This window comes from Tachypleus tridentatus, chromosome 3 (assembly GCF_004210375.1).
Source record: "Tachypleus tridentatus isolate NWPU-2018 chromosome 3, ASM421037v1, whole genome shotgun sequence".
Classification (NCBI taxonomy): domain Eukaryota; kingdom Metazoa; phylum Arthropoda; class Merostomata; order Xiphosura; family Limulidae; genus Tachypleus; species Tachypleus tridentatus.
In genome coordinates this window covers 86523625-86535756 of record NC_134827.1, presented here as the reverse complement: position 1 = coordinate 86535756, position 12132 = coordinate 86523625, and the positions used below count along the sequence as shown (strand labels likewise).

Sequence of the window (12132 nt, the reverse complement as noted above, 5' to 3'; positions counted from 1 at the left end):
TAGTACTATTTTAGAAACAGGAACTTGAAGAATAAAGGTAAAGTTGTAAGAATAAAGATAGTTAAACATATTATCTGTCCCACCAGTATCTTAGACAAGGGCAGGGAGAAAACATTGAATTTTAAAAAAACTATTTTATTTCATTTAATTTGTTGTTCTGATGCAAATGAGACTAATATCAAAAAAAAAAAAAAAAAGTGATTGATGTCCTTGTCATGCAACTTTGGTTTGAAACTCCTGGAATTGAAAGCTTAATTTCTTTGGTTATCCACATGAGAATGGGATTTACAATTCAGTAAGGCTGATGCATTGTGCCAGTCACCTCAACTTGATGACACTTTTTTGTTCAAAAGCTGCAAATTTTTAGCTCCTTCCAATGTTAGCTTTTATTAAATTTAATTTCAGTGTATATTTGAATAAGGATGTCAAAAATAATTGTTAATACAAGAATATTTGGTACTCAGATTTTCATACAGGAAATAAAAATAAACTTAATCTACAGCATAACTGCTGTTAAAAAAACTATGCCAAAATTTTCAGTTTTCTATTTTAAAAAAATAATAATAAAAAAACACATTGCATTAATTTGTTATTTAGTGTAAAATGCCAGAAGTTATTATTACTAATACCAGTATACATCTTTTTGTTATTCATTGTATGAAATCTTGACATTTATCAAATTACACATATACATTTTCTACAAATTACATCAAATGTGACAACCAGCATCTAAAGACTTGTTTCAAAATCAAATTCTACAATAAAACTTGTAGTCTGATAAGTATCTCAAAGTATTAATAAACAGATACAAATAATTATTTTTGGTAACTTTACCTTGTTTTCCTTCTCTGCATGTTTTTTTATTTCTACTTGATACATTATCATGCATGTGGACAACAAGGAACAAGTTATTTTGACTGTTAAGCAAATATATGCATTTATTATTGACTTTTTATCATTTGAAATAATAGAAATGCTAATATCTCTACTAATAACCTTTTGAGGACAAAAACGAGAAATCCAGTTTAAAGTTGTTAATGTTATTCTCTTCAATTGGTCACTCTCATGATAATGGTACATTATTGATTGACTAATGTCTGTGGACTGACTAGTATTTGATGTATGGATTAAAAAATAAAATGTGTGCTACAAAATAATTTATGAACTTTCTAGATGTAGTATTATATTATGTAAAAGTTTGTTAGTTGTTAGGAAATTTGTTAGATAAAGAATATTTTTTGTTGTTAATTTTGCTTTTTGTCTTTAATTTCAGGCAGATAATTAGGTTTAACAATTTTGATTCTAAATTGCATGTCTTTGCTTTCTTTGTATATCTCTTGCTAGAGGAGTAAATTTCTTGTTCAAATTGATTAGGAATAAAAGGCAAAGAATTTGTAAGCTTGCGGTAAGTGCAAATTGTAGGATGTATATATTTTTAAATGAATTAGATAAAATGCAGTTTTGTATTGGTTAAATATAATATGGAGTTTGACTAAATTTGTGTGATGTATTGGTTAATAGTTCTTTGTGGGACTAAGCATGGCCAGGTGGTTGGGGTGATATACTTTCATTCTGAGAGTTACTTGTTTGAATCCCTGTCACAAAAGCATGCTTGCCATTTCAGCTGTGGGGGTGTTATGATGTGAAGGTCAATCCCGCTATTAATTGGTAAGAGTAGTGCAAGAGTTGACAGTGGGTGGTGATGACTAGCTGCTTTCCTGCTAGTCCTGACACTGCTAAATTAGGGATGGCTAGTACAAATACATCTTGTATAGCTTTGCACGAAATTCAAACAAATAAATAAGCTTTGCAAAAATGATGGGATAAACTTTAGTTAAATTGAGAGTGAAGGTAAAAAGAAGACATAGTGGAAGCTATAGCAAAGACTTTAAGAAGAGATTGAGTATTTTAGCAATGAAATTCACCTATCTAAGTAAATTTATTAAAACTTAGTATGTTAATGAAAGAGTTCGGTTTGTTTCAAATATTGTATTTAACTGCAAATGTCATCATAATTTTTTTATTATTACATTGGTTGTTTTTTGATATTAGCTGAATTGTTTTGTTTTTTTCTACTCTAGACTGATTAACTCTTGTGTGCAAAAATCAGGCCATTGATCCAATCCAACATTGGAAAATTAATGTTTACTATAATTTTGAATTCACTTTGTGTGTCCAGAGAATTTGGTAGTCTTCTAATAAATATGAAAATTATGTTGCACATAAAAAATCAGAATGTTTAAGTTTTTTTTGTCTGGGAATTTAGTTACTGTGTCAGTTTGACTTGGGTTGTCTTGTCTGAGTGCAAGATGAATTTCTTGATTTCTTTCTTTCCCTGTTTTATGTGTTACAATTTTCATACTGTATGTGTAAAATCTCTAATTTTTTTATTCAATGTCAAAAGTTTTTATAACTTTGTTTTATTCTGCTATTTTATCTGTTGTAACATCAACTGTAGCAAAAATTGGTTAAAGGTAAATCTGGAAAATATCAAATAAATTAACAGTACTTTTTTTTTCAGATTTTGATGTATAACTCCCTCTTGCTTTATTTAATTCTATAGTTGAAGTTTCTTACTCTTAATATCTTCATTAAAGGGTTTTTTTACAGATCGGCTTTTAACTTGCACAGTCACTAAAATGTGTTTTTATATTCTTAATGATTTCTTTTTCATATAAATTCATAGTCACTTAAGTTTTTAGGAGTCTCCTATTTTATTGTGTACTGTTAAGCTAGAATTGAAATTCTTGAGTATGAACTCGTGTCACAAAAGTGTTGTTTCTTTAAACTTAACTACAATTGTACATTGTTATTGATTTATACCTGTTAGTAATTCCTGAAGCATGTCAAAAGCTAGTTTAAATAAAGTAATTTAAACTGCATGTATGAATTTGGCAAAAGCTTGTATGTTAATTTTCTTTCTCTTTTTTTTTTTAATTGTTGAAATTATAAAATAATTTAGGCTTTATAATAGGAAAAGATGATTATTAATGTGCTATTTATATAAATACATTATATTTAGTGTATATCTTTTAGGAAAAGATGATTATTAATGTGCTATTTATGTAAATACATTATATTTAGTGTATATCTTTTAGGAAAAGATGATTATTAATGTGCTATTTATGTAAATACATTATATTTAGTGTATATCTTTTAGGAAAAGATGATTATTAATGTGCTATTTATGTAAATACATTATATTTAGTGTAACTTCTAATCTTTGTGCCTTGTATCTCAAAATGCATGTACAAGTTTTAAAGCATACATGTACATAGATCAGCATATGTAATTTATTTGGAATGATAAATTGAGTTCTCCATATCAATTACACAAAGTATGCATGTGTTATTGTAAGAACATGTTAAAAAAAAAAAAAAAATGCTTTTCGAAATCCACACTTCTAGCCAGACATTGTGGCACTTGACAATGTAATACTAAACACACTTTTCAGTTCCTGTTCTTTTCTTTAGATTCCAATTAGTTTAGATACTTTAGTTTTTAAAGTGTTCTTAAAAATTAAGTGGAATAGAATTCTTAAAACATGTTTACAAACTTTAAGAGAAATATTCAGTTGGACAATAAAAAATTTTGAAGATTGTAATCAAGGGGTATTGCAATTTTACAAAAATATGCATATTTTTTTTTTATAGAAAACAGTGGTAAATTTTAAATTCCTCTCAATATAATTAAAGCTCTAATATTTTCCATGTGGTATTGTAATGTTCTCTCTTTTTGAACAGGTTAGTTTGAATTATCTGTGAAAAATAAAGTGAAGTCCAGTTTATGTAATAATGGTGAATTTATTTATTTCTTCAGTAACATTTGCTACAAGCTACACTTACTTTGACAGAAGTTATAATTAGGTTCACATACCTTTTCAATATGCTCAAATTATTGTAGGCCTAGTACCCTAACAGTTAATTTCTTTGATTGATGACATATACTGGCTAACTTACTGATTTAGTGAACTGAACCACTAACTCTTACTCAATATTTCATATTATATTTCACACTATGAATACTTTAGTAAATTCTCAGTCATTGAACTAACTGCTCTTTCACTAGCCATTACTCGTTTAAAACTACTATATCAGTCTAGACATTAGTTGAAGTTACCACATTCTTGATGTTCCTGTGAACTTTCTAGGTGTATTGGGATTAATTTTATGGAGTTACTTTAATATTGTGCACATTTTAGCAAACATTTAAATTCAACATAATGAAAATATAGCTTAAAATGGTACATATAATGACGTGCCATATACGTGAGTTAAGCTGCTTCTTGCAAATTGCCTTAAAATACACAGAATAGAAGTAGAGACTGAATTGAGATTTTATTATAGTAAAATGGTTATGCAATAAATATTTTCAGCTATGCAATTTATGGTATTTATTTTAAGAAACATTTATTGTTTTTTTTTATACAATCTCATAAATATTGCAAGACAAGTTCATATCTGCAAATAATTTTCAAAACAAGGAGTACGAGTTTTTAATTTGCAACTAAAAGGCATTGAAAAATTGGTTTTTTGTATGAATACTGGAGACACAGAATTTTTCTTTAATGCTGTAGACATGCTGACGGTGAATGTAATATTTTGTAAATTATGTTTTAAATTCCCATTTAGTGTTTTGAAAACAAATGGAGCAGTTTACATAAAACTAACAAAAAGTCTTGGTTCTGTGTTATGAATAGCAAAAGGAGATTGAAGAACACTAGTTTTACGAAATGGAAGCTGTGAAAAGTGGTAGATATTGCATATATGTGCTGACCATTTGCTTATCAAATTTTTGTTTGATTTACTTAAGGTCTTGTTATTACATACCTTGATGGTATGTGTCCAAGCTCACTTTATATTCAAGTATTTTTCTGTTTGAATCAAATATGCCTAAGAATATGATACCATAGCTTCTAAAAGAATCGCTGATAACTATGACAGCTTATTCGTAGCTTTCTTTGTAATGTACAGCAGGACTACTGTATTGGTACGTCGCTTGGGTTTTAGTGCTTTCAGCCAGAATAGGCTGGAAAAAAGTTTTTTTTGGAATCTCTGATTTTTGATGTCTGATCAACGAGTTCCCTACTTACCAGTCTCTTGGTACATTCAGTTCAAGGAAGAGTTTACCTATTAATTAATAGAATACATTATAGGAGGCTGTCTTTTAAGGCATGAGGTGCAGCTATTAGTAAGACATGGTTTCTAGCCATGACACTGGGCAAGCTCATAATTTGTATGGATTAACTGTTTTGGTTATGCAAAGCATCCATTTAAACAACCATCTGTTTTTAGGATGAATTGTACTTATAAAGATATAATTAGAATTTCACACTTTTTTAATACAGCTAAAATTTTAAATGTCATAATGTCTGTATTTATCAATAATTTCAGTCTACAGAAAATTGCAGTGTGTAAAATTGTTTTTTTGTTCTTTATTATAAATCTTGATGTTGCACCTTGTGTAAAAACATTTTATATTGCTATATGATACATTATCAGTACACGTAATCTTTGTACTAAACTTGAGAGGATACTTGTATTATTTCAGCTTTATCTCTACTACTAACATTAATATCGGTGTTTCAGTTATTGTATAAAACCAATTCATCTTAATTGACCTATACATGTATAGGTGACTTGTCAGTATGTATCTACACACAACAAAAAGTTTCATTAAATTTAAAAAAGTTAATATCTTCTTAGCAATATCTAACACTACAATGCTTAACATCCTGTTTTGTAAATTTGTGTATTGTCCATAGTAGTGTTGTTGTCCTTGTATCATGTTAAATGGACCATGTAAAGGTAGTCGCTCATGCATGAATTGATAGAGATAGTTAAAGTAGTACACACCACAGTGAAGGCTTCCTGAAAGTTGTATTCTATAAACACCATGCATTGTATATTTGGAATGTTTGAGAGCTATAGCAAGTCTGTTTGAAAATCTGTTAGTTATATCTTGCAAACTTATTACAGAACATTTCAGAAATAAACTATTTTTATTAGTAATTGTAAGAACTCATGAATGCAAGCAAGAAAAGAATGTTGTTTGTCAATCAAACTGTATCTGCTATATCCAGTGCTAATAGACTTTTTGCCTAGAACTAAGGCTCAAACTTGTATATCAATTTTCAGGAAAAATGACTGATAGAACCAGTTAAAGCAAGAGGCTTGTAATTATCAGTTTTATATAAATTTCTTGCCAGATTTTTTTTAAGGTACATTCATTCTTCACATATTCCTTTTGTCTTTGAACTTGTATGTTTTTCTGCATGTACTCTTTCATAGCTAGAACATACTGTTTTTTGTATTGTTGAATCTATTACTGTGCTGTATATATTGTTTTATGTTGTGGGTTACTTTGATACTCTGTTCTTGAACTGCAATCTCATGTTTACACAAGTTACCATTCATATGTACAGGTGTAATTCTTTCCTCCATTTGAAGTTGTCATAGGTGAGTTGAAAACTTGTGATATTTAAAAGTAAGCAGAGTTTCATGAATGTTTCAATAGTGCTTATTGCATCCTGGTATCTTCCTTACTTTGCTCATCTAAGATTCATTAAAATCAACTAATATTTAAGTTGTCCTGAGATAACAAAACGTATTCATAACATGTTTATTTAAAAGGAGAATTAAACAAAGGGAAACAACAAAACAGCATACTCTAAACTTTTAAACACATGAGTGGATCACAACAGTAGTAAGTGTAGTAAAAACCACACTCCTGGTAGCTCTTGTAGTTGAACCTACTTAATAATCTGATATACATATCTATAGTTCAACTACTTATGGTGAGGTTTAGTTTCTGTACTATGTAGTTTTTCTAAGAATTTTGAAATACATGGATAGATATCTGAATACAATATTTAAGCATGTGTTGGTGTTTTAAAATTGATAATACATGTATTTATCTCCTCTGTTGCATGCATGAATGTCTAAATAAATGAGGAATGTGAGATCAGTTAGTAACATTGCTTCTCAAGCATTACTGTGTAGCTGATAAGGTACACAGAATGAATGATAAATGCAGCTAGATTATATTAAACCAAAAAGAAAATGCGTTTCTAACCAGTTTTTATGGTTATAACGGGTATAAGTTTAACAGAAAATATTAAGTTTTAATTGTCATTTGTGATGTCTGTTTTAGGTTATAAATTATTTCTTTTATTCCGTCTTTCATGAGTTACAACTTGGAGGTCATTTATTGTTCCTGGAAGGAAATGTTTAATTTTATAAGAAAAAATTAACTGTAAACAAAACTTAAATCCACAAGTAAATCGTATGACTGCTCAGTATCAAGTAAACTTTGCATAAAGATTGCTTTTCCACATTTCCTTTCAAATCTGTTTAAATTTTTTAAAACCAAAACATACAAATATTTTAAAGATGGGAAATATAGAAGTTTTAAACCTTGAGCAGTTAGTTTAAGGCATCAAAAAATTTCTTTTAATGGGTATCTTTTTCATATTTTGTACAAAAATAATTCATATCTGGATAAGGTAGAAGTTTAAAATTTAGTGAAACTTGAATTTATTACGTAAAACAAAAACTAATTTTGTTTTTGGTATATAAAAAAACACATATTTAGAATAAGATGTTATTAGTAGATTTTCTTTCTAAAAATTACAAGCTGTGGGATGTTATTTAAATAACTTTCTTTTAGTATCAAATGTAACATAAATCTCTTATGAATGTATACTTAAAGCAATATACAAGATACTTTGTACTACAATATATTAGTACATCAAAAGTCAAGAGATCTGTGTACTGAGTCACTGATTAAGTGTAGATAATGAATAACTTGCTGGTTTCTATAAATGAAATGTTTAACTACAAATAGAAAACAACAAACAAAACATTCATACCTCAAGTACCTTGCAAACTATAGCTGTGTTAGGGATTAAAAATTTCCATAAGGTTCAGGATAATATTGTTCATTTGAAGTGTTGTAAGAAATATCTTTTTAGATGTAATTTCAGGCATCATTTTGGAATAATTGTTATATTTAGGTTGAATATTGTAGAATGGGATATATTAAAAATGTTTAATTTTTTTCAGTGACTTCAGTGAGCTTACTTCTATGGCCTTCAAGTCTTTCTTGACTTTGTTACATAATTCTTGAATAATTCCCTAAAAAGTGAAGTATATTATGCAGTTGGTCTTTAAAATAATAGCAAGTACATTTTTGATAAATGAAGTCCATTAGTAACTAGTACTAGTAGTGTTTCTCTACTGTTATTCATATTAATGCCATACTTGTAGAAAACTCGACAAAGGTAGATTTCTAAATGTTTGTAAGTGTGCAGTCAAGGGTAATGTAGATTGATTTAACCTACTGGTATCAGATCATATTTATAAATTGAAACAAGTATTAGGTTGTATACTTTCAATATGCATTTTCTAATGCTATGCTTCACATTTAGTTTTTCATGTTTTTATTGCTCCAATTTCATTGCAAAAACTATGACAATCACATTTCTCTCAGATGAGAGAGAGAAGACTTTACTGTGGATGCAGGCATACAGTTACAAAAATGTAAGTGTTCAACATTTGTTGTAGTTAAGAAGCATTATTTGGAAGTCACCAAAGAGTGTTTGTTTGTAGGGTAGGTTTTGTGAATAAAAAGGAAAAACAAAAAAGATGCTTAAGCATATGGAAACAGTGGGAAATCTTTCAGTGTTTTTAAGATCATGTCCTTGTGATGCAAACAGTTTTATAACATTGAATTTCAAAGGAATTTTTGTAATTAATACATATCTAAGTGATCTGTACAAAGAAGTTGAATATATCTATTTTCAGAAGTAGAAGGTACTAAAAAAACAAAAAAAACGTTTCTTTTGTTAAAAATATGATGCAAAAACTTAAGTTTAACTTTCTATGAATGTTTTTAAATCCAGAAAGTGTATGTTCATATACAAAGCTTTTTAAGTCTTGTCATGTCAGAGGTATTGTTTTACTACAAGAGGTTCAGAAAGTGATGCCTGTACTGAAGATTAGAATTTTTGTCTGCTTGTTATCTGTACTGGTTTTTTATCATTTGATGGTCTTTAGACAATAGAAACACGTAATAAAACTCAAACAAATGTTCTTAAAAAGCTGTTGATCTTAATTCATTTATACTTCCATAAGCTAGAACTGTTTTCTGCTTTATTCAGGCAAGTGTAGCATTGACATATGTTGATTTTTTTTCTCCCCATTTATTATCTCTATGTATTTTAACTCTGTAAGATTTGAAAATGCAAGAACGGTAGGATATGTAGGCAAAGTTTTCAGTAAAAGCTATTATTCTGAAAGAGATCAAAATATTTTAATTTTTTTAAAGAGATTTAAAGAGTCCACAGTAAGAATATCTAGTGGACCAAGCAAAGCATTCTTGTATTTTGTAGGTAAAAAATTTAAGAAAAATATATTTGATTGCCTATACTCGAGCAGGTTAGTTTTAGGTTCACTTTAAGTAGGTAGCATACTTTTTGATCCGATATGAAGTTAAATACACCTCCAGCAGTGATATGCACATAGCTTTTGTATGATTTATTTATTTATTTTGATATGTACCCTTATTTTGATTTTTAGTTTTTGTTTGTTTTTTATTCAGATTTAAACCTTTTGTCAGAATGCAGCCCTAAGTAACGTACTATTAAAATGGCCATTTTATATTTTTAATATTTAGATTGAACAGTTTTAAGTAAGATAACTGAATATATAAAAAAAAAAAAATTTTTTTTCCATCTGATACTTGTGTTTTAGATGAAAGCATTTATATCACTAAAGTACCTCTCCAGTTTTAGGATTACACACATTTGGGAAATGTTTGTTAAATGTGAAGCCCGAAAGGACAGTCTTTTGTAAACACTTTTAAGAGGTGAGGTATGGGAAGATGAAACATTAGTTCAGTATATATCTCCTCACTCATCAATAAAATCCTGTAATTTATCCACAGAGTATTTCCTAGGCATTTTATAACTATAAATTTTCCTAGGAATGGAAGTTATTGTAAAGGTCTTGCATTGAAATGGTATGTAGGGTAAGATTGCAATGATTTTCAAACCATAACCATTTTTTTTTACTTATAAGTAACCATAGTTCCAGATGCAGGCAGTACTGGACAGTCTTGATCTTGTTGCAGATGAGTGAATTTGAGGCATTCAAACTCATAGTTAGGGCAGTTGCACCAGTGACATCACATGATGGTATAACTAAATATAACAATAATACAGACTGACTGAATGTTTATTTCTAATATATTTATACTGGATACTTCATATTCTGTATAGGATAGCCAAATGTTTGTCATGCTATACATTTTCTGAACAGTTAATCATGCACGAAAATAAAATATATTAAATAATTCTTTGTATGTGCTGAATAATCAGTCTGAGGGGGGGGGATACTTGGGTACAAGAATATTTCTGTGAGGGAATTTCATAACAAAATCTTTTTTTTTGTTGTTGATTGACTGAAAAATATTTTTAAAATAGAAGCAAGAAAGAAAAAAAATATAAAGGAAGGTACATTAGTAAAATAAACATTCATAATTTTATTATATGGTATCAGATAAATTTATTTTTCTTTAATATTTCCCCTTTGACTCCTCTTATAGAAATGACACTTTCGATAGTGGTATTTCATTTGTTCAGTAAAGTTGTAAGGAATGGAAGCTTGCAGCAGAAAAAAGTACCTATGGCTGCTTACTGAAACTGAGCCATGAGCTGTGTTGAATGCATCCAGTGCATTGAAATCCAAATATCTTTGCCACCAGAATGGTGAGATGCTGTAAACGGCCCACTAAACAACTATAATTGCTTTTTTCAAGGGATTGGGTTGACTGCACATTTGAGATGTGTTGCATACACACTGACTCAAGGAAACTTATCTGCAAATGTTTATATTTATTCATCATTATTTTTCAGAAATTTACTGTTGAATTGTTTCAATGGTCATCTACCAATAAATATAATGAATGAAAGTTAATGATAATTTTGTGTACCTTTTTATTCTTAATTGGGGTTACTTCCTGGTTTTTTTGGTTTTTCTTGGGGCAAAACTCCATTTGGGGGCTATGCACAGCCATTTGAGATGTATGGCCACTTTTCATGTTTATGGAATTCATTTGTTAATAAAATGGTTTATATGTTTAAATGCTCAAAAAACAGGTCACTCTTTATTTTAAGTATGCTGAATATCAGAATAACACTTGAGTAAATAGTAACTCAGATTTTTTGTTTAATGTATTTGTATCTTAACACTGTAGAGTAAGAGTGAAATGTTGTATTGTCACTTATCATTCACAAATATCTTACTTTTTCTGTTATCTGCAACACTTTTTTGTCATTCCTTTTTGTGCCCTTAGATAATGTTTCTTCGAAAATTTCTAAAACATTTTATCAAACTTTAAAATGAAAGTTATTATATTTCTGTTAATTTTTCAGGCATAGTTTTTTCTTTATCTCATTTTATTATGATGTAACATTTTTCTTTTTGTTACAGGACTTAAATTGCTTCTTGCAGCATGTTTTTAATCCACATTTAAGAACATGATATTTTGTTAATTTTTTGTTTTAACAAGTTATTTGGTTTTTGTTCTGTTACTAATTTCCTTGGAATTCTATTTTTTTAAAATAACATAGGCCAACTATAGTTTTGTTGTCTTAATTTTGACATGTTGTACAGTAATTCCTGTATGTTGAATTCAAAAATATTTTTTTCTCCATAATATGCAAAATTGCACAAAATTTCATTATGCAAAATGTAAAAACTACATGCAGTTCTGAGACCTAAATGATGTAGATTTTACAGAAAAGAATTGGGATAAATGAGGGTGGATATCCATTTGACACTAGTGTACTGTCCATTTCTTCAGTTTGTTTGTTTGTGTTTTTAACAAACAAAACATTTACTGCAATAAATGAAATAATTTAAACTAAGATGTTTCTTCCTGATATGTAAAAACAACTTTTAAAGGGATAGAAAAAACATTACTTTAATCTGCATGGCTGAATTATGAGAAAATCTGTTTTAAAACCAAAACAGCTTTTATGAAATTTTAAATTTGCAACTCTTTGCTATCAACATATTCAGCATGTTAGCAAATACTATGTAGCCTAGCTTGTGCAGTTCATTTAAAAGG

At 28.7% G+C, this 12132-nt stretch overlaps 1 protein-coding gene across 4 annotated transcripts in view; it reads left to right on the top strand.

The window, feature by feature from the left end:
• The window catches only part of LOC143247403 (protein kinase C and casein kinase substrate in neurons protein 1-like), a 77885-nt gene that overhangs the window by 3220 nt on the left and 62533 nt on the right, over positions 1–12132 (top strand). For 2 of the 4 annotated variants that reach the window (XM_076495436.1, XM_076495439.1), the window contains exon 2: positions 8491–8540. The exons of the other annotated variants lie outside the window; for them this stretch is intronic. In XM_076495436.1, coding sequence (XP_076351551.1) covers positions 8517–8540 — 24 coding nt within the window. In that variant the 5' untranslated portion in view covers positions 8491–8516. The remainder of the gene's footprint in view (positions 1–8490; positions 8541–12132) is intronic. 4 annotated transcript variants of the gene reach the window in all.